At 42.2% G+C, this 26,227-nt stretch overlaps 1 protein-coding gene across 2 annotated transcripts in view; it reads left to right on the top strand.

The window, feature by feature from the left end:
- The window catches only part of ASS1 (argininosuccinate synthase 1), a 77,623-nt gene extending 52,010 nt beyond the window's left edge, over nt 1–25,613 (top strand). The window contains exons 12-15 of one of the 2 annotated variants that reach the window (XR_012486888.1): nt 10,966–11,225; nt 17,367–17,558; nt 23,091–23,156; nt 25,320–25,613. Coding sequence is in view for 1 of the 2 variants with exons in the window: in XM_074293876.1 (XP_074149977.1) it covers nt 10,966–11,097; nt 17,402–17,558; nt 23,091–23,156; nt 25,320–25,365 (401 nt within the window). In the remaining variant the exon portion in view is untranslated. The remainder of the gene's footprint in view (nt 1–10,965; nt 11,226–17,366; nt 17,559–23,090; nt 23,157–25,319) is intronic. The other variant, XM_074293876.1, reaches the window with a different exon arrangement.
- The last annotated feature ends 614 nt before the right edge of the window (nt 25,614–26,227 follow it).

The following is a 26,227-nucleotide window of genomic DNA, read 5'->3' on the forward strand; positions in this document are numbered from 1 at the left end:
CTTGTGAGGAGGGCAAAGACGGACTAGGGGTTACTCCTAGAGAAACACAGGACTATGGGAAACAGAGTTTCCCAGGGATAGAGGAAACTTATCTCCACATCTTGCCTTCTCATAGTTGGGCCAGCCCCGTTTCTGATGAAGTCATGGAAGGATATGTAGGGAGCAATGGGTCATGATACCGCTCTTAATACCCCTTAGTGAATTTCCTTATGATTCTGCCATCTGTGTATTTAGCTAAACTCTTCCTAAACCTCCTGTATTTTTACCCTGCAGTCATTCATTGTCTAGTCTCAAGCAAATAACTTAGCTTTTCTGGGTCTAGTTTCCCCATTTGTAAAAGCATCATTGAGTTCCCTTTCTAATATTCTAGGATGCTGAGATTCTGCGTCATCTTTGAATCTGCCTGAAAAGGAACAGGTTCCTAGCAGAAACTCCAGCCCATCCGTATACTCTTTCACTGGCAGTTCTCTGCATTCCTAGAAGTCCCCATTTCTGGGGGTGAGAATAGCAAACTATACAGAGTTAAAATTAGAGACAACGTTAAAAGTTTTGGGGTAATTGTATTTCTGACTCCCTCTGATCAGCTTAGGGAGCTGATAACACCCACCACCGACCTGCTCTATGCAGAGATTGTGGCTGTTTTCCCTAAGCTCCAAAGATATGTAAGAGGAAGGGGAATCACAGAATCATAAAATCTCAAAGTTGAAAATGAATTCAGTGGCTTCTTAGTCCAACTAGATCTAAATAGGAACATTCCTATAATAGTCCAACCTTTGCTTGAAGACCCGCAGGAAAAGAGAATGAACTGCTTTGTAAGGCAGTCTCTGACTCCTGGGGGTATCCTTTTTCTTACAGCAAGCCTAAATGTACCTTTCTGAACTTCTTCCCACTGTTCCTAATTCTCTTAAGAGCCAAGTAGAATAAGCCCAATCTCTTTTCAGCCCTTCAAGCATATTTCATATGTCATATCTCCAGTCCTTTCATCATTTATTTATTCAACAAGTGCTTATTAAATATCTATTATGTGCTAAGCTCTGTGCAGATTACTAAGGATACAAAAATGAAGCAATCCCTGCCCTCAGGGAGTTTATCTTCAGATGGATGTTCTCTATTCTCATTGGGCTCCAGAGAAGAGATGTTGGCAATATTGGGGATTCTGAAAATCTCAGGTGTCAGTTGTCTGAGTTAAAGATATTGTTTCTATCAATATAATATGGGAATATGGAAAATTCAGCTAAAAGTGGAATTGTTTGGGAATGGCTTAGAATGCTACTAGACCTAGTGTCTCAGTCATCCCACGGAGAACTGATAGAAGCTGCTCCCAGTGTCTCTGGGCCTTCTTGTCCCTTTGTTGGGCCTGAAGGGGCTGCTTCTTTCTGACAGCACCCAGTAATAGCTAGCCTGATATATATAAATACCTCCAGGTTTATCCAACACTTGAAGTATGTTGTGATTTGATCCACCGCCACCTCCCTCCACTCTGGAGTTCTGATATCTGACATTTGGTTGTTATAACACTGCCGTGGGTGGTTCCAAATGAAAAAATCACTTTTAGTTAGTCAGTAAATACTTACTAAGCTCCTACTGTATGCGAGGCATTGGGTTTAGCACTGGGGTATATAAGTACAAAAGACAATCCTACTCTCAGGAAGTTCACAGCCTAAATGCAGAGAAATTAAACCATTCTCCAACTGATAAATGGTCAAAGGATATGAACAGACAATTGTCAGATGATGAAATTAAAACTATTTTTTCAAATAGTTTACATAGCATTGGAGTTAGTTGTTCTTTAAATATTTGGTAGAATTCACATGTAAATCCATCTGGTCCTGGGGATTTTTTCTTAGGAAGTTGGTTAATAGCTTGGTCTATTTCTTTTTCTGAGATGGGACTATTTAGACTACTTACTTCTTCCTCTGTTAATCTGGGCAAGCTATATTTTTGAAGGTATTCTTCTATTTCATTTAAGTTATCAAATTTATTGGCATAAAGTTGAGCAAAGTAGCTCCTAACTATTGTTCTAATTTCCTCTTCATTAGTGGTGAGTTCTCCCTTTTCGTTTTCAAGACTAACAATTTGCTTTTCCTCTTTTTAATCAGGTTTACTAAGGGTTTGTCTATTTTGTTGGTTTTTTTCATAGAACCAACTCTTAGTTTTATTAATTCAATAGTTTTTTTTATGAGGACCTGGGCACGATTGGGGTGAAAAATAAACATTTTTAAACCCTGTACATCATTAGCAATATGATTTCTTTGATTGTTGCCACCTACTATCATATTGCACCTAATGAAGAGACAAGTAGCATTACCAAGGGCGTTAGGTTCCTTCTAAGAGGTCTCATCAGGATGAAGTGCCCTAAGCAGACCATCCTGACTCCTGTATCAGCTCTTCTCTGCCTCCTCATGCAGTTTCAGCAAATACTTCTCCCCCCCCCTAAATTTTCCCTAAGCAGTAGATCTCAAAATATGATCTCGTGACCCTCTTGTAATTCAGGTGTGTTTCAGTCATGTCCAACTCTTCATGACCCCTTGGGGCTTTATTGACAGAGATACTTGGAGTGGTTTGCCATTTCTTTCTCCAGCTCATTTTACAGATGAGAAAACTGAGACAAATGGGATTAAAAGGTTTACCTGGAGTCACATAGCCAATAAGTGTCTAAGGTCCCATTTGAATTCAAGTCTTCCTGACTTCCTGACTCTGAGCCAGGTGCTCTAGCCATTGTGCCACCTAACTGTCCTGAGGTCAAAGACCCTTTCAGAGGTCTTCAAGGTCAAAACTATTTTCATAATAATCCTGAAATGTTTTAATTTCTAATAAAAGAAAATGATAATAAATATAATACAAAAACAAAAGCTCTTTGGAAGGGGATCCTCAATAATTTTTAGGAGTTTTTATACTCCTTTTATACTTTTATGGGTTCTGAGACCAAAACATTTGAGGCTCTCTGCTCAGTGTATACTTTGTCTGCTCCTTAGGAACTCACAGCCTTGCTCTCACGAGTACTCACCTCCAGCCATTTAGTTTATCATCCTGAGACAGCTGCTACTCAGCCAGCCATGAAGGCTAGTGTTGTAGCAAGGCCAACAAGAGCTGCCCAGCTTAGTTCAAATCAATTATATCTATTTCTATCTGTGGCTGATAGTCTTGTACCCAGTATATACTTAATAAGTTAATTGTTGAATTGCTTTGAATCAAATATTGGACCCAGGCCACAGCCTGAGCTACTAACCTTGGTCCCAGATGACCTCTTACATTCTGAGCCTTCAATCCCAATCACAGACTTAACCCTCCCCAGAATATGTGCTATTGCTCATGGGAGAAATAGCTAAGAGTTGTACAGTACTTTGCAAAATGCATTATATAATGTATCATCTCTTTTGCTCTTCATATCAGCCCTGTAAAGTTAGGTGCTATTATTATCCCCATTTTACAGATGAAGAAACTGAGACAGAAGAAAATTAAATAACTTGTCCAAGTCATAAAGGTAGTATGTGCTTGAGAAGGTCTCGTAGACTTCACAAGACAAGAGTGTGGAAGGCTCAGTAATCTCATCAGACAGCTTGAAAATGCATGTACTCAGACTTTAACTAGGATTTTTGCCCCCATACAAGTGACATGAAGCAGCCCCTCATTTGACTGGGGATAGAGGAGAAAGAGTAGGGCATTGCCTCACAGTGGAGAGAGACAGAGACCCTGGAATGCCAGCATAAGACTGATGACAGAGAGGTCACTGTTAATAGGGGACATCAGCTCAGTCCAGCCCATCATCCAGTAGCTTCCTATTTATTTTGCCCTGTTGTTTCTACACTACTAAAGGCTTTTTAAATTTTCATCAGTTCCCACTAAATGTGGTAGCCTGGGAAAAGATTCTGATGACTTTGCTATATTCATGAGTATGACTGGAAGGATCGGGGGTCTGAGGATGAATTAAATTCTATCATCCCTGTTTATACCCAGACTAATGCCACATACATGTCCTGGTATACAAAGAACCATACGTTTTGTGAAACAATTACTGTGTATCACCCAGGAAACAGCTGCAGTTTGGCATCAGGCAATGAAAGTCTTACCCAACTTTCACTAGCGTTAGCTTAGAAAGAGAAGAAAAAGGAGGCTTCATAAAGAAGATTCATAAAGAGCATGGCTACCCAACTTGTAACTGATCCTGAAAGAAAAGAACTCAAGATTGGAAGCTGGAAGGCCTAGGCCCTGGTTCTGGCTCTGCCCTAACTCCCCATGGGACTTTGGGCAGGAAATCACTTCCTCTTCTCCCTCCTCATGATGAGGGCCTAGGCTTCCTATCTTTAAAATGAGCAGGTTTAAACCAGGGATTAAACCCTTCACCTTTTTTGCATGATGGAATCTTTTAGCAATCTTGTGAAGCCTATGGAGCTGTTCCTGGAATAATGTTATTTAAACCAGTGGGGCAGCTGGGTAGTGTGGCAGATATATTGCGCCAGCCCTGGAGTCAGGAGGACCAGGAGGGCCTCAGGTACTTACTAGCTGTGTGACTGTGAGCAAGTCACTTACCCCACCTTTGCTTCAGCTTTTTTATCTATGAGATGAGTTGGAGGAGAAAGTGACAAACTACTCCAGTATCTTTGCCAAGAAAACTCCAAATGGTGACATTTCCAAGTGTTGAAATGACTGAGCAATTGAAACCAATTACTTTGAAATACAATTATCAAATGATTTTTTTTTAAAGTTCGTGGATCCTAGATTAAAAATCACTGGTCTGGAGGCAACTAGGTGGGGCAGTGGATAGAGCACCAGCCTTGAATTCAGGAGGACCCGAGTTCAAATCTGATCTCAGACACTTAACTCTTCCTAGCTGTGTGACCCTGGACAAACAAACAAACAAACAAAAAAAGAATCACTGGTCTGCATTATGTCTATAGTCCTTTCAATTTTATCTTCTGTGAAAGTAATTGGAAGACCTAAAGGATAGTACTTCTGTGCATATGAGAAGGGATGCAGAGAGGAAAAGAGGGGAGAAACTGAGGAGATAGCATTTCTTTTTTGGCTCTTTAGCTTTCTTTTTTTCTCATACTCTACTGCATTCATGGGAAACAACCTAATTTAAAATCTCTGAGGAAGTTCCTGTCTAATTTGTACCTGGCTAACAATGTGACTGATTAGCTGTTCCCTTTTTCTCCTCTTCTCCCTTTGTTTTAGCCACATTAACATTTGATTAAATGTCCCTTTGTGTAGACTTGCCTTTTATTGCCATGGGTTGCTTATGACCAATAATCACCCATTCCCAAGTGTGTACTGTCTCCCACTCCCAAGAACACTCCTAAGAAGAAACAGGATGATCAATTTGTAAACGTGTCAGTAAAAGAAGAGGTCTAAGTACAGGACAGTGTGGGGGGCAGCTGTGGTTTCTCTGTATTTTCTGAAATGGATAGCTTGAAAGTTATCCGCAATAGCAGAGAAGAAATAGGCAGGTTGGGTTACCCACCCACCCCATTCCCATAGCGGCAGGGACCACCCTTCCCTTCTAGATCAGGTTACTGGACTGAGTGTCCAGGGCCAAGAGGACATGTTTCCCAAACAAGGACCAGCTACTTCCCATTCCTTTGAAGGGAAGGTTGCTCTGCAAGCATGGAATTTGGACCAGCATTTTGAAAGTGGGAATCAAGATGACTAGCTACTATCAATTGATTTGTATGGCTTTAGCCAAGCTCCTTCCTGCCTGTGGGTTTCAGTTTCCTTCTTTGTAATTAAACTAGGTGAATGGTCTCTGAGGTTTGTTTGACAGTCTTAACACACTGTGGAGCAGATTGTATATTGGCCCTATCACTTTCTGGCCTGAGAAGTAGAAAGATTGGGAAGACAGGAACTAGTTTGAAGCTATTTTCACCTTAAAAAAAAATAACAATCCCCAAGCCTGTCTGTGCCAGCCTAGTTCCTTCCAAGGTAGCTAGCTAATTAGCAGATAAACTAGAAAGACCATAAATTAATGTGACTGTGCTTGATTCCAGCCGTGAAGAGGTTTTTATTAAGTGTAAGGTAATGAGAGAAACTGGTTAATCATCACTTACACTGAGGGCAGCGTCTAGATAAAGCTATTGTCCAGAACCTAACATGGGAAAAAAATTCATTTGTATTGATTTTACAAGGCTTGTAATTGAAAATTCATTAAAGACTGATGTCAGGGAGGGAAGAGAGAGGGGCTGGACAGTGGGCTTGTTGCTGGCTTTGCTTGGGGAGCTGATGGTCTCAGGGGCTGGACTCTTCCTTGTCTGAAGGTTCAGAATGAGGTCAGTGAGTTGCTGGGGGGGCCCCTGACCATGGGGCTGCTGGTGACAGTGAGCTCAGGGCTCACTAGGCTGGGCCAGCAGGGGCGCAGAAGGTTGCAAATGGAGTTGCTTTCCTGAATATTGTGTCTTTTCACATCCTCATTATCAAATTATCTTTTTAACTCCGGAGGGGGGCTAATTAAGTGGAGTAAATGAAATCAGTGGGGGGAAAAGAAGAGACAGGGGGGGGAGAAGGGTTTGTGTTCTCTTCTGCTGCTGCTTGCTTTACTTTGTCTTTCCTTCCTCCCACCTTCCTCTCTTTCTCTTTTAAATTCTCCAGTTTCCACCTTCCCCTGCCCCTTCCTCTGTTTCTGCCCCCTCTTCTCTCTTGCTCTCTTTTTACACTCTCTGCTCTGAGATTTTCCATCTTTCTTCTTTGGATCCCTTCATTCCTCTGGACCTCAGAGGCCTCCCTTCCCTATCACTTACTCTCTCTTCCTTTACCTTAAGGGCAGTGCTAATCTCTCCCCAGAGCAGTCCACACACACACACACACACACACACACACACACACACAGAGAGACAGAGAGAGACAGAGACAGAGAGAGAGACAGAGAGAGAGAGACAGAGAGAGAGAGAGAGAGAGAGAGAGACAGAGACAGAGAGAGAGAGAGACAGAGACAGAGAGAGAGACAGAGAGAGAGACAGAGAGAGAGAGAGAGTTACCTGTTCTTAACCCTTGAGAATTGGATTCTTTCATGGCTTTTATGACTGAGCTTACTTGAATCAAAGTAAGGAAGACTATAAAGCAAGGAATGTGTATTAGGGGCCTAGGCTTGGCCTTTGGTCAGCAGAGAAAGCCCCCTGAATAGGATCCTGGTAAGGACTTAGTGCCCAGGTTAGGACTCCCCACCTGCCACCAGGACCCATCTGCCTTGCTGCTCCAGACACGCAGAGAGAAGGCACCCATCTCACTCTGTCCTCCCCATAGAGCCACCTCCTCTCCCCCACCTGTCTTCCTTATCCCTCCATGGCTTCCATGCTCTGCCTAGCTACTCAGGGCGGGATAAGGGAGATACAAAGGGGCTACATTTCTCCTCCAGAAAACTCAGGTTCCCCACCTAGATTTTGTTTTGGATTTTGTTTTACCGTAGCTCCAGACCACCACAGGATGGCAGGGTGGAGGTGGGAGTTCCTGGTGCTGGCATGGAGGCCCAAACTACCAACCCCCAATTGAATGGACAGATCCTAGTCAATACAAGGAAATTGCTCAATTGGCGCTAAACTGGCAGTAGCAGTTACAAATGAGGACATTTTAAGCAGAAACAGCTGTCTGTATCCCCCACTCTTTCCCAGTCCCACTCTCCTTCCTCCTCCCCTCCCCCCCAAATCCCCTCCTCCCACAGTAAATTATGGTGTGATTGAAGGCCCCTCTAGTCCACAAATGCCTGGACACCCCTGTCCTTTTTTCCTGTAAAACACGGAGAGATGAAAAATAGGGACCACTTGGGAGGACGCTTCGAGTGTCCCACTTTGAAGATGTCCTGTTTGTCCCTCCTCCCACGGGCGACACCAGAGGTTTCAGCTGTCATCTCCCTTCTTCCTTTTGCGCAGTGGTTTTCATACGCTGGACTGTCCAAAAAGCCCCCAAATCTATAGTCCCTCTTAGCATCAGGTTTTCTGTCATGGATTTTTTTTTTAAATTTATTTTTTTTTCCTAGAAGAAAACCACAGAGAAAATCATCTGCAACCCCACCCTCCCTGTGGAGAAACAGAGGGGGAGATCTTTTTTTTTTTTTAATGTGTGCACGCATGCACACACACACACACACACACACACACACACACACACACACACCCCCACACAGAAGGCAGCAGCTCCAAAAACAAGCTTTTTGATCAGTCACAATTAACTTTAACACCTTCTAAGGAAAGGAGTAGGAATATTAATTGTGCGGATATGTTTTGTACCTGACTGTTCTCCCCTTTGAATCTTCCCTCAAATGCCCTGCTATTAGGAAAGGGTACAATACCCATCCACCTCTGGGGACACTGTCTGCAGGCTCTTGGAACCCCCAACACTGCCCACTGGTCAGAAGAGAAGGGTTCCTCCTATGGGGGCAGGCCTGGAGGCCTCTTCCAGTCTCCTACCTCCAGCCATTAACAATTGTGAGCAAGAAATTCCCTTTCTCTTGCCTCCCTTTTCCTCACTTCGGTGTCAGGATTGATCCTTCCTCTACCCTGACCTTCCTGCCTATTGGAAGAGCACATGGACATGACTTGAGAATTCTTACTCAAAGGAAAAAAATGAAAATCTGAAGATTCAGATGGAAATTTGGGCTTTCTCTCTTTGCTTCTGAGCTCCGAGCTTAGACCTAAGAACTCAGCTTCCTGATATTGGAACAGCTCAAATTGGAGTTTGGTCAGTAGTTCCAACAACAAGGAGAAGAAAGATCATAATTATAGTATAAAAGGCTCTGGACTTTAGTCGCAGTTTTTGGTTCTAGCTTGATCACCTTGAATTTTTTTCTCTTTGTGGGCCTCAGTTTTTTCATCTATAAAGTGTGAGGTTGAAGTGTTGATCTTTAAGCTCTCTTCCAGCTCTGCGATGCTGTGATTCGTATGGCTAGTACAGGTTAACAGAGGCCAGAAACTGGGCCCAGATCCCCCTTGGGGATCTTCATTTTCCCTGAAGAATTGGAAAAGCCTGAGTCTTGTGTATTTATTATATACTAAAATATACTATCATATATTTGCTTGCTACATAGTAGTAGTAATAATATACTATGTTGCTATTATTCACAATAGCTGGTATTTATGTAGTACTTTAGGATTGGACAAAGCTTTGAATGTACATTAATGAGTTTGATTGATTCTCACAAAAAGTCTGTGTAGTAGCTATTAAAGGTATTAACATCCTCATTTTACAGATTAGGTAACTGAGAGAACGGTTAAATGACTTGCCCATGTCACACAGCTAGTAAGTGGCAGAAATAAGATTCAAATACAGCTCTCTGGTGATAGCCATAGTTTTTAAATTAATTTATTAGTTTTAAACCACAGAAATAACAATTCATCATTATCACTAGATTTCCTTCCTAACAGTCAAAGATTGTACCTTCCTTGATCAACAAAACCTGTTAGAATTAATGCTATCAGATGTATCAAGATTTTAAAAATGCATTAATAGCAGTGCCTTGTCATTTACTGCTCTTTATACTTTTGGGGGAGAACATAGTTTCCCTTAAATACATTCTCTTCCCTGATTCTCACAGAAATTCTGAGGTTGGCAAAATAGGGATTATAACAGTTCGGGAAACAGAGACACTGAGAGGAACCGTGACTTCATTGTAATCTTAGAACCTTAAGTCCAATGCTATGTAAATGCTATTATTGTTGTTCTAGATCTAAAGCAGAATTTTACCACATTTTATTACTGCCACAAGAGGCAATGTTGTGAGTGAAAGAAACCATAGCCAAGCTCTGTGACACTGGGTCTCGGTTTCCTCATCTGTAAAATAGAATCTGTAAATATTTATTTATTTTTCATTTATTTTTTGAGGCAATCAGGGTTAAGTGATTTGCCCAGGATCATACAGCTGGTAAGTTGTATCTGAGACTAGACTTGAACTTGGGTTCTCCTGAGCCCTCCAGGACTGATGCTTGATGATCTTTAAAGGCCATTCTAGTTGTTACATTCTGTGATTCTCAGAAGAGCTGCAGAGCCCATTTCTCTGGGCTATTTCATTTAAAATTCACAACTCTGTGTAGAAGAAGAAACTATTCTTATTCCCATTTTACAGATATGGAAATTGAGGTTGAGAAAAGTTAAGTAACTTCCTCAGGATCATACAATTTATATAAATATTTAGAGCAAGATTTGAACTCACATCCAGGATTCCATCCACTATGCCTCCCATCAACCTATGGTTGTATGTATAGAGAGAGAGACAGAGACAGAGAGAAACACAAAAAGAGACAGAGAGAAAGAGAGAGACACATATATGCATATGTACGTGTGTGTGTGTGTGTGTAAGTATGTATATATGCACTAAAGGCAGAAAGGTGATCCATTGGCACAGTGGTCTTGGAAGGAAGAAGACTCATCTAGCCTCAGCCACTTACTGGCTGTGTGACCCTGGGCAAGTCACATAACCCTGCTTGCCTATAAATGAGCTAAAGAAGGAAATGGCAAATCACTCAGTATCTTTGCCAAGAAAACTCTGAATAAGGTCACCGAGAGTCGAACATGACTGAACAGCAACATGCACATTATATGCGTTTATATCTATGTATTTTCTCCTGCCTATCCCCTTCTCCTTTTCACTAGCAGACGGGAGGAAGGGATATTTGGGGCCCTGTATCCATGGGCCCATGCTCTACCATCACTCATTTAATTACAGGTTTTCAGCTATAGACCAGTGGGCATGCTTTGGGGGGAGTAAAAGGGGGCTGCTCCAAAACCCTGTCATTTAGCATCGTCAGAGAGCCCCTTCAAAGAGGAAAATCTAGACATTTTCTCCACAAGGTGCGGAGTGGACTGTCTTGGCCCCAGCATGAGTATAATGACAGATGCATTTTGCAGCAAGCTGGGAGTGAATGGGTCCGACTGGCGTTTCTCTTGTCAGAGAAGTCATTATTTTTTTTGTCATTTGCTGACAGTTTGGGTTTCATGCGTTTGTGTCTTTTTTCTCTTTTTCCCCCTGCCTGGAAAAATGGCTAGGTATCTACGAGACCCCAGCGGGAACGATCCTCTACCATGCTCATTTAGACATTGAGGCTTTCACCATGGATCGAGAAGTGCGTAAAATCAAACAGGGCCTAGGCTTGAAATTCTCCGAATTGGTGTACAATGGTGCGTATGCCTTCCTCCTCCATTCTCCCCCGCTTTTGACTTCATTCAGACAAAATGGCTACCTTTCCTACAGGGGCCTGCCCTCCTCCCTCTTCCCAGCCCCCTCACACTCAGATCGACTTTGCAAGGTTCATTAGGTGGGTGGGGGAAAGATGAGGAATCTTGGTTGAGAGCTGTGGGTATTTGGGGAGGTTTAGAGATAAAGGTGGCAGTTTAGTTCAGTGGAAACCCTCAGGTTTACCATTAATTTGCTGAGTCATTTTGGGTAAGCCATGTTTCTTCTTTAAGCCTCAGTTTCCTATCTTTAAAATCAGTAGGTAAGACTGAATGATACCTGAGGTCCCCCTGCCAGATCTAGTATGCTGTGATGTTCAAGATGTTGTGATTAGCATGTTTAACATATATTGGGTTACTTGCCATTTAGGGGAAAGGGTGGAGAGAAAGGAGGGAAAAATTCAGAAGACAAGATTTTGTAAGGATGAAAATTATCCATGTATATGTTTTAAAAATAAAAAACTTTAATTTAAAAAAAAAAGATGTGATTAGGTTTCAGGAAAAGGAAAGGAGAACAACACCACTGATTGCCTTAGATATGAAATTGGAATAAGGTTTTTCCTACTTGGAATTTGTGTCTCTGCTCAAAGTTGGGGCCGCTCATGCCTCTCGAGCCTCCAAGTAGTTTCCAGAACCCTCGTCCTTGTCAAATTGGAATCAAAAAGATTGGGTATATGGCAAATGGGAGAGAGTAGTGTATCTTGGAAAGAATGAGAGACAGGGTAAAGGGAGCTTTGGTCTCTGCCCTTCCCCAGAGCCTTGAATATTAAAACTGAGTGGGAGGAATGGGATTTAAGGGATTTGAAACTAATGAAAAAAAGAACAAAATAGCATCCCTCCCTTCCATTAAGGAATAAACTTATAGAATTTGTACCAAAGAAACTAAACATTAGAACTATGATTATCATAACTAAAATGAACCTTGAAAACATAGAATAATCAATATGGAAAAGACTGAAACATGGAATGGTAGGCCATCAATCATAGACTATTAGGTTTGGAAAAGACTTTAGAGATCATATTTCCCTTCTTATCTTATAGAGGACAAATGGGCTTGCAGAGAGTAGGGAACCCTCCTATATTCACACAGGTCTCCTGACCTACACTGTTGAGCCCTTTCTGGGCAAAAGGAAATAAAATGGAGTTCAATTGAAACTTGGTTCAAAAAGATTTAAAGAAGTTCATGGGTGAAGGTTCCAAAGTGTATTAGAGAAGCAAATTAATTTTAGCGTGACCTTATTTCCCTTCTGTGGACCTCAGTTTCCTCATCTGTAAAATGGAGGTGTTGGATTAAATGAAAACTAAAGTCTTCTCCAGCCCTTGTGATGCAGGATGAGTGGTACATCCCTAATCTGTGAAGCTGACATTTTCCAAATCACCCTTTGGTATCTCAGGAAGTCAGGAACTGACTCCTAGATCAGAGAGAAGGGTCAGTGACAGGATATTTTTAGGGCTGCCAAAAGCCTTTCCCTGTCACCACCTACCCCAAGGTATGACTGACAGAGAGCTTGTTTCTAGCTGCTCTTCTTTCTCCCCGTTTTTGTTTTCTTTTAAAACCACATAATCATTGTAACTCACCTCAGAGTTTAAGGGGATTAGAGACTGCTAGTTGGGTTTATTTTCTCCTTATTGTTTGGAGGCAGCTTTGAAGCCCAGCACTCCCCTGTCTTGGCCCCCCCCTCCTCCCAGGTATGGGCCAGGTGTTTAAATGCCATTGTCTCCCACCAACCTCGTTTGCTCCATGGGATTTAAATGTTGAAAGCTGGATTTTGGTTACAAAGTGGGACCGTCATTAAGGCAATTGGTGGGGAGTAGGGAGCAGGAATTGGAGGCGGGAGCACCTGGAGTTTGAAAAGCTGCTGAAAGAGTTTAGAAGGGGGTGGGCGTGGATCCTCCTGACTTCCTTCCCTCCCTGATCCGCCACCCTTTCATCTAAGAAGTTAGGAGGAGAAATCATTCGATGAATTTTTTAATTTGGAAACTGAACTTAGGGCTCATCTAAGCCTGAGTGACAACTTCAGCTGGACCCCAGTGTCCCCAGTATCTGGGGTCTTCTCCCTATTCTTGAAGATAGAGAGAGAGAAGCAGACAGTCCTTACCTATAGAATAACTCATGCTTGGTAATTAGAAAGAGCTTCATGAGAATAGTGGAAAGAATGAAGCATCAGGAAATCCAATCCTCCCTCTGACTCCGACTCACTGACCTTTAGGAAGTAATTTTATCTCCAGGCCTCAGTTTAACTCATCTGGTTAAAAAATAAGGGGGGGGGGAGTCTGAATAAGTCTCTAAGGTTCTGTCAGTTCTCAATCTAGAGTCACAAATAACTAGGGTGTCTGAGACTCCATACATAAAACTTTAGAACTAAAAGAAACCTTAAAATGAATTGAGTTTTACTCTCCTATTTTGCAGATGAGAAAACAGAAACCTAGAGAGGTGAATTCTCCCAGTTCTTACAGTTAGTGTTGGAACCCGCATTTAAACTCAGTTGTTCTGAAACCAAATGCAATGATTTTCCTAATATACCATGTGGCCTTCCCAAAGGGTTTTGAATTGCTGTGACTTCTATGAGTTCTAACATCTCATCCTGCCATTCGTGGCATTCATCATAGGATCCCCTCCCTGCATTTTACAGAGGGGGAAACTGAGGTGCTACTTAGTTAGAGGCTAAAAAAGTTCCACCCTAGTTCCATACGCCTGGCTCCAGGACTGTTCCACTAGCTCTGCCTATTTTTACCTGCCCAAAGGGTCACTGATGGGCTCATGATATGGGGTCTCCAAATAAGGAAGTGGTCTCCTTACCTCCACTGATTCTAGATTTTGATAAGAAGTTATAAAAGAATGGGGAGTCAATTCCCTTCAAAAAGCTGAAATTCAGCTAGTGACAAACTGTTTCTGTTATTTACTTGGGAGAGGAGAATTGTTTGTGTGCATCAATGCTGGGGTACCTCTGTAGCTTTGACAATCTAACCAAGCTTTAAGATGGAAAACAGTGCAAATAATGTCAATTGTGGTAGCATGAGTATTAGGTCACATCCTTCTAGATTCTCTTGCCTTCTCTAAGTTAGACAAGGCCCAATCCCCTCCCACCCATCCCCAATCTTCTCTCTACCCTAGCAACCCTTCTCAGCTTCTTTCTTCCCAGCTGGGCTTTAGGATGACACCTGCTTGGGAGAGATTGGAGAGATAAACATTGAGGCCGGTGGCCTTTGCAGACACTTAAAGACAGGCTCTTTCTCCTTACCTCCCTATCTCCTGTGTTCATCTCTCTGCCTTTCTTCCAGGTCTGGGAACTTAATGGGCTAATTATCTTTAGTTAGTTAAAGACCTGCTCCCAGGAAGGCCAGGAGTCACCTCCAGTGTAGCCCTGGCTCTCTGTTTTGGATGCTTTAGGGAGGGAGGAGCAATGGGATCTAAGGACTTATTTGTCTACTCCTGAGAGCAAGTGTGGAGTGATGGGAAGAGAATTTGAATGGAAATTATCTGTAAAATAAGCTAGATCAAGGGCTGGCAAGTTATGGCTCCCAAGCCAAATCCTGCCTGCTGCTTATTTTTGTATGGCCCACAAGCAAGAAATGGTTGTTAGTTACACTTTAAAACTGAGTTGCATTTAACTTATATGATAAAGTTATAGTTTAAAATATAAAAAATAATTGTTAGCTCATGGGCAGTTCAAAAACAGTCAGTAGGCCAGATTTGTCCTGGGGATCATAGGACTAGATGATTTCTAATGCCCAGAATTCTGTGTCCTATCATTCTATGGTTCTAGGAGCTTCTCAGCCTCTAATTTTAGGCACCTGCCCACAACATCCAATGGAAGTCAGGATGCTGACTTGAGCATGGTCTCCCACCCAATCTACCCTTCCTACCTTACATGAAGGGATATTTTAAAGAAGTATAAATCTTATTATTGTTGTAAGGAAAGTGTAATTCTTGTGATTTAAAATCACAAAACAAACCCATCAGGGTCAGTAGAGAAAAGCCACTGGAATAGGACTTCTGTGTCCCCTGATTTTGCTGATCAGGTACTCCCTACCCCACCCCTGCTTCCCCTGAAGTCCTTCTCAAGTCCCTTGTATGACTATAAAACTAAGCTGAATCATCACTCTGGGAAAATTCTGTTCAAGGGAGGAGGACTGTCTAGGGGATCATAGAGGGGAACCCCAGAGCACTAGGAGCAGGTTTAACAGACGGAGGCCCTGATGACAATGGGAGCTCAGACAGACAGATGTGCCTGTCACACCTCTCCATGAAACCTGCTGAGGGAGGCAGGAAGAAAGTGGAGATGACCTTGCCAGAATAAGGTTACTTTATAAAGGAGTGAGGAAGGTGAGCCCACCTGAGAGACTGCTGGGCCATATGGAGCCTGATCTCCTGCTCTGATAAAGGTCCCAGGTCAGCTCCTTGGCCTCTGAGCTCTTGTTCAGCACTGGGACTCCTGGGGCCTGGGATGAGAGCCAGGGGCTTTCTCTTGAAATGAATGGTTCTCTGAGAAAAGAACCAAAACTGGTTCTTCGCCCAATCTGTAATTTCTTCTTTTCCTGTCCTGCATCCTTTTCATTTTTCTTCTTGTCTCCTTTCCTTTTTACCTTTTTCCCTCTCTTTTACTTGCTTCTTTCTCCTTCTTTCTTCTCTTCTCTACTCTTCCCACTAACAGGAAAAAGTCAAAGAGAAGCCTCTGAAGAAGGCAAGGTTAATTGGATGACAGATTGAGAACTTCTCCCATTTGACAGATGAGGAAATTGAGACCAAGAAATGAAGCAATGGGTCCAAGATCACATAGTTAATGACAGAATCTGGGATTTGAACCAGGATTTCCTTATGCAAGTAAATTCAGTGAGGCTGTCAAGATCTCTGCACTCCAGCCTGCTGCATAAATCCAGACTCCTGACATTTAAGTCCCTGACTGTCCCCCTGACTTTGTCCTCCTCCTTGAACCTCAGCCCCACATGCTGTTTCCTGTTATTTCTCATTATTGACCTCTCAAACCTTTTGCAGGCTGCTCTGGTCTTCTGGTAGTTGTGTTTTCCTTGTCCTCAAAAGACCGAACCAGAACCAATGAGATAAATTCCCAGAAAAGTCCATTTCATTTCAACAGAAAAAGAATTTAATTCGAGTTGTACAACTATGAAATATGGGCTGACTTAATAGCTAGGGGGCAGAAAGGTAGCTCAATGGATAGTTAAGAAGCCCTGAGTACAAATACAGCCTCAGACACTTAACTGGCTGTGTGACACTGGGCAAGGCACTTAACTTTAGTTTCCTCATCTGTAAAATGGGGATAATAAAAGCACCTACCTTCCAGGATTGTTCTGAGGCTCAAATGAGATGATTGTAAAGCACTTAGCACACTGTGTGGTATCTGGTAAGTGCTATATAGAAGTTATAATTATTATTATCATTAGGTTCTCTATCTGTAGAGATCTTTAAAGCAGAGACTTCCAGGGATGTTGTGGGAGTTCCTTCTCCAATTAGAGTTTTAGCCAACCGACCTCTGATATCCTTTTCAGAATCATGATTCTGTGATTTCTCACCGTCCCCTATATATGTGCTTGTTCTAGTTTCAGAGTATTTCCTTGTACTATTGTTCCTCTCCAATCCCTTTTTTCTCTAATTCCTACCCTACTTTTAAGGCCCACCTTTTCCCACAAACCTTCCCAAACTAGCTTGGTCCTTTTTGATTTCTCCTGCTTCCTCCCTGACTCCAAGGCTTTCAGCCTACCACTGAACTGTCCTTTCCCTTTGGCTGCACATGAATGGACTTTCCCCATTCAGACAAGAAGGTCCTTAACATAGCAATAGGAGACCACATTTTCAGTCTCTTCCACAGCACCCAGCACAGAGTTGAACCCACCATGGATGTTTGACAAAAAGATATTCGATAATCAATGTAAACAGATATTGCCACAAACCAGCACTAATTATGGAGATGAAAGGCAATCTATTACGTTATAATGTTTTGCAGTTTTTATCCTTTAGTACTTTTTCCTCTCCCCCAATCTCCTTTAGATGTTTGTGAGTGGAAAGGAGAGAGTAAAAAGGGACCTTAAGGCCAGCTTCTAGTCTCTCCCTTTTAGAGAGGGAATGAAATTCATTCAAGTGATAATTCCTTACAGGAAATCCTGGCGGGTTCAGTCCCTTGAACTGAGGCACCATGTAGGCCTTCCCTTGAATAGACTCAGGAGGCTGTAGCTGGGGGGTCGGATGCTGACAAAAGCTGAACGCTGCACCCCTTCATCTCTTCCCCTCTAGGTTTCTGGCACAGTCCAGAGTGTGAATTTATCCGCCACTGCATTGCCAAGTCCCAGGAAGCAGTTGAGGGAAAAGTCCAAGTGTCTGTCTTCAAGGGCCAGGTCTACATCCTCGGCCGAGAGTCTCCCCTGTCACTGTACAATGAAGAGCTGGTGAGGTAAGTAGTGTACAGAGAGGTGACCTCTTTTCTACTCTCTGTCTCACCCCTCCCTCTACCCGACCTCAGCTTTCCGAACAAAAGAAGCTCACTCCCTCAGGATATACTCACCTCCAATCCTCAGGCAATCAGGATTCAAGTTCAAGGTAACCTCCAGTCAGTCACCAGGAGTCCCGGCTCCTTTTCCTCTCCTGATTGACTGTCCTTGACTGTGAACTCCATTGAAGTCTTTGTTCCTTTCACTGGAGGTTTCTACCTTGATTTCTCTATTGGGGTCCATCTTCCTCTGGGCTCGCATTTTCCCTTACTCCTTTGTACCTCTTCATATTGAAATCATTTTTTTTTCATCTTGGAGTAGGAATATTTACTTAATTTTCTGAAGCCCTTTACCTTCTGAAAACCCACAAAGGACTAGGTAGTAGAGGCAGAACCCAATAATATCTTTGAACATTGTTAGGAAAGTTTTGGGGTCCTGACACAGAGAAACCAAACTCTGCCCTGCAGGAGATTGCTTCTCCCAGTCTCACCCATTCCCTGGGACTGACCCAGAGGTCTGACCTTGGAGAAGAGCGCTAAGAATGGAACCCCCAGATATATTAGACCTCCCCACCTGTTAAATAATAATCTTCAAGCTTCTTTGCACGGAATTGACAAGAGGCAAAAGAAGCCATCCTATGTTGAACCTTTTATGCTGTGCATATGCAAACACATGAATATGGAAGAAAAATTTAACCCCACACTGGTCTCTTCTCTGCCTTTTGAAGCTCCAAGGTCCCCCCTCCAGGCTTCACTAAGGACTCATATACAGCCCATTTCTGGCAAAGGCAGGTTTGGGCTACAGCTCGAGCCCTGGTTTAACTCAGAGCTATTGCCTCCACGAAGGCAAGTTGAGAATTATAGCACGAGTTTTGTTTTGCAGTCAATATTTTTTTTCTTTCCCTTTTCTTCACCGTGTTGGGTTCCCCCCCTCCCTTCAATCTTTCTAAACACTTTATAAGCCATAAATATAACTGAATCAGTTTAGATCAGTCAGGGTAAATGTCAAATTATCTTCTCTCTTTCTCTTTCTGGCTTTTTCTTCCCTCCCCCTCTAAATCAACAGCTTCTAATAATCTGTCCAACCCTTCATTATGCCTCGCATTCTCACTCAGGGAGATTAAATGAATAAGGTAAAAAGGGAAGGGAGGAAAAAAAAAAAGAGAGAAAAGCAGGAGCATTTATTCTCACTGTGTCTCCGACCATTTTCCTTTTCTTTCTGATTTCTACATCGCTGATTTGAAAGCCGTTGAGTGACAGCGTCACAGGGACCAGCGAGGAAGCCGCAAGAGGTAGTGGAGGCTCGAAATGCCGCAGCACAGTGGGTAGAAAGTAACGTAATTATAGAGCAGGTCAGAACCACTCGAGTGAGCAAAAATAAAAGCACAGAGGTTTTCTGTAGACCGTCAGGGGAGGTAAAAAAAAATCATTGTAAACTCTTTCTCTCCCTCACTCTCCCCCTCCTCCGCCCCAATTTTTAAAAGAGGTTTTTCAGTTCCTGAGAAATGAGCTATTAGAACTCTTTGGCCATGTTAGGAGACTCATTTACCCAGATTTAGCCAATCTTTGGGAGGGAGGGCCTGGCAATGGTGATCAGGGAGGGGCGTGTTTGGAGTCTAGTTTTATTAAATTGTTTGGTATTAACTTATAAGAAAGAGAAAGAAGGAGAATGCTCAGAGGCAAAAAGTGTTCTGAGGATTTATAAATGAGGAATTGTGGGAAGAGAAGGAGGGGAACTGAATGCCTGCCTCTGTGTGTTCCAATCTGTGGTATTCTCTGAAATAAGGTATGCAGTGCTGGGGAGTCAGGGTTTGGGGCTGAAGAGCAGGTTAAAAGTCGCCATGCTCAGGCATGATGGGAATATCAAGTGTTCCCTATTCCAAATAACAAGTCTGAGAAAGTGGCTCAAGAAAGGCCATTCATTCATTCTCCCAACAGACAGAAACTGTAAGTAGTAGAGAGTCAATTAGTCAAACAGTAAATATTTATTAAGCATTTCCTACTTGCAGATACTGTATTAAGTGCTATAGATAAAAGTATAAAGAATAAAATAATTTCTGCTTGCAAAAAGCTTATATTCTAATGAGAGTGACAACATGTATGTATATTTATATGTAGGTTAGTGTGTAGGTTTAGTACATCTGATATGTAGAGAAAGGAACTGAGTTTGGGTCCCAGGGTACAGGATGGGGAAGTACAGCTAAGTCCCAATTAGTAGAAATAGCAAATTCCCCAAAGTGGTCTCATTATTCAAATTCATACTGCAAATTTCCACTGGACTGGAACCAATGACTATATTTTACATAATTATAACTTCTATTAGTGAAATTCATATACCTGTGATGACTTCAGGGGAATTCATTATTCATACTAATCAGCTGTGATGTCCAGGTAGGGTTTACTAGCAGGTTGGACTCGGGTTGTGGAGACTTAAAAGATAAGTGGAGACGTTTCTATTTTTATTCTGGAGGCACTAGGAAGCTGAGAGGGGGAGCCACATGTAAGATCTAAGCGTGGCTGCAGCATAGTGAATGGACCGAAGTGTGGAGAGCCTAGAGGCAGGAGGAAGCAGTCACAGAAATCCAGTCTCTCTAATGTGGTGTCCCTCTGATTACAGAGAAGGGAGAGATGTCGTAAAAGGAGAAAGGGCAAGATTTGGCACTGGTTGGATGGGTACACTGCATTTGGAGTCAGGTGGCCAGGCTTTCAGATCCTAGCTTTGCTTCTTAGTCACTTAATTGCTTTAGTCCTCAGTTTCCTCATCTTTAACATGAGGGGTTTGATCTCCAGGGATTTTGCAATTCTGAATCCTGTGTGTTGAGTGCCTCTTCTGCTGGGATGCAAAAGAATATGGGCCATATGCTTCTTCTTTTTTTCAATACATAAGCAAAGCCTCTTATTAACTTTATTGTTTTGTTGTCGTTTGGCCTTCATTCCCCAAGAGCACCATGACATCAGGGAGGTAATGCCATGATATTCAAGTGAATTGGATTTAAGTGAGGGAGGGCTGTGCAAGGTCACCTGCCTCACTTTCCCCTCCAGAACCATTTGGGTCCTGTGGCCAGACATAGGTCGGGGCGACTGGAGATGGCTCTGGAGGCAACTGGCCCTTTTAAGCTAAGGTCTTCAACAGGTCTCAGTTTGAATGAGGTCGCTCCCATTCGGTGACTGAGGCTAGCTATCAATTGAGGCAAAGAATCTCCAAAATAGTTTTATAGAGAATGGAGGGAGAGGCAGTGGGTAGAACACTGGCCCTGAATTCAGGAGGACCTGAATTCAAATCCAGCCTTAAAACACAACACATTTTTTAATAAAGCTTTTTATTTTCAAAACATATGCATGGATAATTTGACAACATAGATCTTTGCACAGCTTTGTGTTTCAGATTTTCTCCTCCGAAGAAAGCAATCCAATATATGTTGAACATGTTAAAATATATGTTAAATCCAATATGTAAACATATTTTACAATTCTTTTGCTGCATAAGAAAAATCAGATCAAAAAAGGAAAGTAAATGAGTAAGAAAGCAAAGTGCAAGTGAACAAAAAAAAACAAAAAAAAAACCACTTTCTAACTGTGTGATCCTGGACAAGTCACTTAACCCTGATTGCCTTCCCCCAAAAAATGTTATAGAGAATGGAGGGGATGCTGGGTCCCCTAGCCATATTGAAGTGAAGCCAAAGGGCAAGGCAAGCAAGAGCTATGTGGTTGGGGTTTGGAAAGGCCCAGGAAACAGGATAAAAGTTGAGGGGAAGAAGAGAGGTGCAGATTGATTCAGAGATCAAATAAACAAAAAATGTCCTCTGTAATTATATCACCATAAGCCAAGTAAACACTATAGCCTGAGAGCCTGGGAAAGAGATTTCTAGAGACAGTAACTATGTGCTAGACGGGAGGGAGGAAGGACAGGCCAAAAAGGAAGGAAAATAATTGGTGAGTGTGAGGAATGCTCATTTTCCCTTTCTGTCTTTGACTCTATTTTTCCAAAGAAAGAATTGGTAACTCTTTTAAGACTGTCACTTCTTTCTTTTGTTTTATTTTGTTTGTGGAGGCAATTGAGGTTAAATGACTTGCTCTAACTCTACCTAACTGCCCCTTTTAAGACTAAGTTGCAAGAGAAAGTATTCCTGTGCATTGAGAGAGGAAGGGAACTCCCTGCGGGAATGATATTTATTCTAAAAAAGAATATGCAAGACATGGATTCACATGACAACATAGTCCCCTTGCCTTCGAGAAACTTACCATCTAAATGGGGTAAAGGATAGACATATGCAAGTAAATGCAAGAGAAGAAAAGAAGTTAGGTGCCTTCTACTACTACTTCTTCCTAGATAAAGAATATAGCATTTATTAAGTACTTACTATATGCCAGGTACTATAAAGGGCCCTCTAGCCTACAGGCACTCACACAGGCTTCTTACACTTCTGGAATGCCTCAGACAGGGGGCAAGGCCAACAAAGCACCCAGGAGGCAGCTGGTGGCACAGGAGATAGAGCACTGGGCCTGGAGTCAGCAAGAACTGAGTTCAAATGTGTCCTCGGACACTGATAGCTATAGGATGCTGGACAAATCACTTCCACTCTTTTGCCTCAGTTTCCTCAGCTGTAATAACACCTACCTCCCAGATTTGTTGTGAGGATCAAATGAGATATTATAAAGTTCTTAGCCTAGTGCCTAACCCATAGTAGGTACTTAATAAATGCTTGTTTCCTTTCTTCCAAAGGATGTGTATGGATCAAAGAGATAAAAGTGAGGGATGATTGTATAAAGAACTTTAGTATGCTTTCTTTCTGGAAAGATAGAAATAACAAAATCATGAAAAATGGAGTAGGTGAGGGCACGGTTGTTCTCCTAATCCCAGAAAGGAGAAATATTTGCTTTTTTCCTCAATACCCAACAAACACACACACACACACACTCTTGAAATTCAAAAAGAGTTTTAGGACAAAGGGCCAAGGCCATCGTATTCAATCATTAATCCTTACATTTGTAGAGCACTTTATAGTTTTCAGAATGCTTGTGTATGTATTATCTTAATTCCCCAAGGTCATATGGCAAATTAGTGACAGAGTTGAAACCTAGGAATCCTGATTTCTAGGGCTTCTTCTAATTGTACCACATCGTTCCCTTTATATAATTGGGAGTTCTTTATGAAAACGATTACCTCCAGAGATGGAGAATCTGAACAATGTTAATGGAAATAGTTTCAAGAAAACTTAACTACATTCCTGGATAACAGCTACCTCTAGAGTGGGTCATGAGGGGAAATTGTACTTTCTGTTTATCCTGTAGGAACTTTGTGGGCAGCTAGGTGGCACAGTGGAGAGAACATTGGATCTGGAATCAGTAATTGAATCTGAGTTCAAAATCCAGCCTCCAGTTCCTAGACTCAGTTTCCTCATCTGTAAAATGCGTATAATAAGAATACCCACCTCTCAGCATTGTGGGGGTCAAATGAAGTGATCTATAAAACTCCTCTCTTCTTTTCTCCTGTAGCATGAATGTGCAGGGTGACTATGAGCCCTTGGATGCCACTGGCTTCATCAACATCAACTCCCTCAGGTGAGTTGGTTTTGGCTGGCCCTAGCCCAGAAGGGAAGTGGGACGTGGGACTTCTAGTTAGCCATCCATGTCTCTCCGCAGCTTGGATAAGCAGTATCACTCCTTAGAAGAATCCTTTCCATCCATCTCTCAACAGCCCAGATTCAGTGCACATCCTTTGCATTATTCATCAGTGACTTCAGCAGTTGGGGGTAGGAGAAATTAGAAGGTGGTAGAGATAAGGAGCAGCTAGGTGGAGGAGCACCAGGTTCAGTGAGGAAGACCTGAGTTCAAACTGGTCCCAGGCCCTTACTAGCTGTGTGACCTGGGCAAGTCACATAACTTTGTTTGCCTCAGTTTCCCTATCTGTAAAATGAGCTGGAGCAAACCATGACAGCATCTTTGCCAAGAAAACCCCTCAGTAGGGTCACAAAAAGTCACATATAACTGAAACCCACTAAACGAAAAGATGGGCTTTTGGGTTTAACATGACCCAGCTCCTTGGGGTCTATGAACACTTTTCCCCAATGTGGGCAGGAGAGAGGAGAACTTTTGGAATGTGTTCATTTTAAACCACTTTTTCCCTGCTCTCAATAGCTGGGAGGAGCTCCTTCCTGGAAAAGCATCTTAAAGTGATCTGTTAGTGAGCATTGATCATGGCAGCTAGACAGGAAAAAAAGACTGTTTCCAATCCTAGAGGAAAGGAGACAAATCTACAGAAAAATTGTCATGCTGTAGGACAGCCCAGTGAGATCTGGCTCTAGAATCAGGAAGTCCTGGATTCAGGAACCACCTTCTGGTACTTAATGACTGCACGTGTGACTGAGCCTATCATTTCTCAATGCTCCAGGCAACTAAGTATGACATAGCCTGTGTCAGTCTGCAGTGGGAGAGGGAGTTTCCTCAATCCTAAACCAGTGATGGCTAAATAGAAGCAGATCCATGCTGGCCACATATTAACTTAGAAAACCAGAAGCAAACATTATCTACGTTGCATTGCACTTTTGTTTATCTTGTTAAACATTTCCCAGTTACATTTTAATCAGATTCAGGACTCCACTGGGCCTCGAGTTTCAACACTTCTGCCCTAGATCAATGCAATCATAGGGTTTGGTCCCACTTTTACAGTCAAATTTAGAAGACTTCCATATGTTGCGGAACTATGATTTTTTTTTCTAAGTGGTGACTCCCTCCACTGATACCCATCACAACCTCTCTCTGACTTTGTGACTCCAAAATTCATCATCTCATGGCCCACCATGAGGAGAATCTCCAAACCACCATAAAATCCTAGCATTCTCCATTTCTGAATTAGAACCCCAGCAGTCATCTTGATTTTGCAGATGGAGAAACAAGGTATCTAAGAAGGACTAATAATTTGATCGAGGTCACACGGCTAGTAGGTTATCAGAGGTGGGATTTGAAAACAGACCTTCAGGCTCCAGAACTAGTCCTCTAACAATGGGCTTGAGTCTCCTGACTCCCAACCCAGAACCCTTTTCACCATACCATTCCCTGAAGCTCCCACCTATTCCCCTTTCATAATATGAAAAAAAAAATTAAAGCAAAAGGGACAGTTGGGTCAGGGATGTTTTTAAGATAGAAAAAGATGAATATGTGTCTTCTTACAAACTCTAAGGTGGAAAAGAATAACCATAATGTCCTCTCGCCCAATCTGTGCCCTTAAACAATATATCATTATGTTTTTTTTTTTTCTGCACATCTCTCTGCCTTCTTTTGCTCATCTTTTCCAGAACTGACCACAGTTAGGGTTCTCTGAGCCTTTTTGAACCAGAAGCTATATTGAAACTAGAATTGCCATATGGATCCTGGCAACCTCCCCCTTACTGCCCCCTTAATTGTGTGTTTTTATAAGGGCCTGATAAGCCCTTTTAAATTGCATCAAGCAAGACATATTTTCATAATGGCCTCTTCATTTTCCATTGCCAGTTAACTGCTTTGTACTGAACAATAACATGAACTGTTTTCTCCCAAAGATAAATTAATTACATTATCTAGGGGGAGGGAGGAGGGAGGAGGGCGGGCACAGACGGAGGGGGGAAAAAAAAGAACTTCACCTACATCTTAACAAACAGCTGCCCCCAGCTCCACCTGAATTAATTGAACTGAATATGTGTTATTACTGTCAATTTACCTCTTTTTTGTTTTTAATCTGGTTTACAGGCTAAAGGAATATCATCGTCTGCAGAGCAAGGTCACCGCCAAATAGACTAAGCAGCCGTCAATAATGTGGAGCAGTACTCAGTGTCGCTGCTGATTTCCCCATGTAATGGCACTGAATGTCCTGGCATTTTGTGATTGTTGCTTATTCTCCTGGGCTGCAGCTCAGCCATGCTTTGTTTCATATTCCTGTAGCAAACAGAAGTGGTCTGCAAGGGGGGTGGGGGAGGATGAAGTAGAAAATACAACCTAATAATAATAATAATAACCATAATAATAATAAAAGGCTACCATCAACAGAGTTTCTTTATTTCCTGGAAATAGTGTTTGTGTATATATTTGTAATTAGCCAATCAAGCTTTTCTTACTTCTGAAGGCCATCCTTTTGCCAATGAATGCACCTTCTATCTATGGGAGAGAAAGCGTTCAAAATTTCACATGGACTCTTTCTAGGGACTGACAGACAATACAGGCTTGGCTTCTCCAACTTTGACCTGGGACCTTAGTCCTGCCCAGGGTCCTGCTGCCAAGTGAGGCTTTGAAGAACTAGCTCTCTAGGCAAATAGATAGGGCGGTTCTACTGGACATGAGAAGCAAAAATTTTAGTTTTTCTTAGCAGACATATAGCTGTCCTCTTCAGATATAAGATAAGTAACATTTACATAGGACTCTAAGGTTCACAGAACACTAGACAGGTATTATCTTATTAGATCATTACAGGAACTCTGTGAAATAGCAGAAATGTGACTTGTCTCTTTTTTTAAAATAGTATTTTATTTTTCCAAATACATGCAAAGATAGTTTTCACCATTCACCTTTGCAAAATCTTGTGTTCCAAATTTCTCCCTCTTTCTTTCCCTTCTTCCTCCCCAAGAAAGCAAGCAATCTGATATGGATTAAACATGTGCAAT

The sequence above is a fragment of the Sminthopsis crassicaudata genome, chromosome 2, assembly GCF_048593235.1.
Source record: "Sminthopsis crassicaudata isolate SCR6 chromosome 2, ASM4859323v1, whole genome shotgun sequence".
Lineage (NCBI taxonomy): Eukaryota > Metazoa > Chordata > Mammalia > Dasyuromorphia > Dasyuridae > Sminthopsis > Sminthopsis crassicaudata.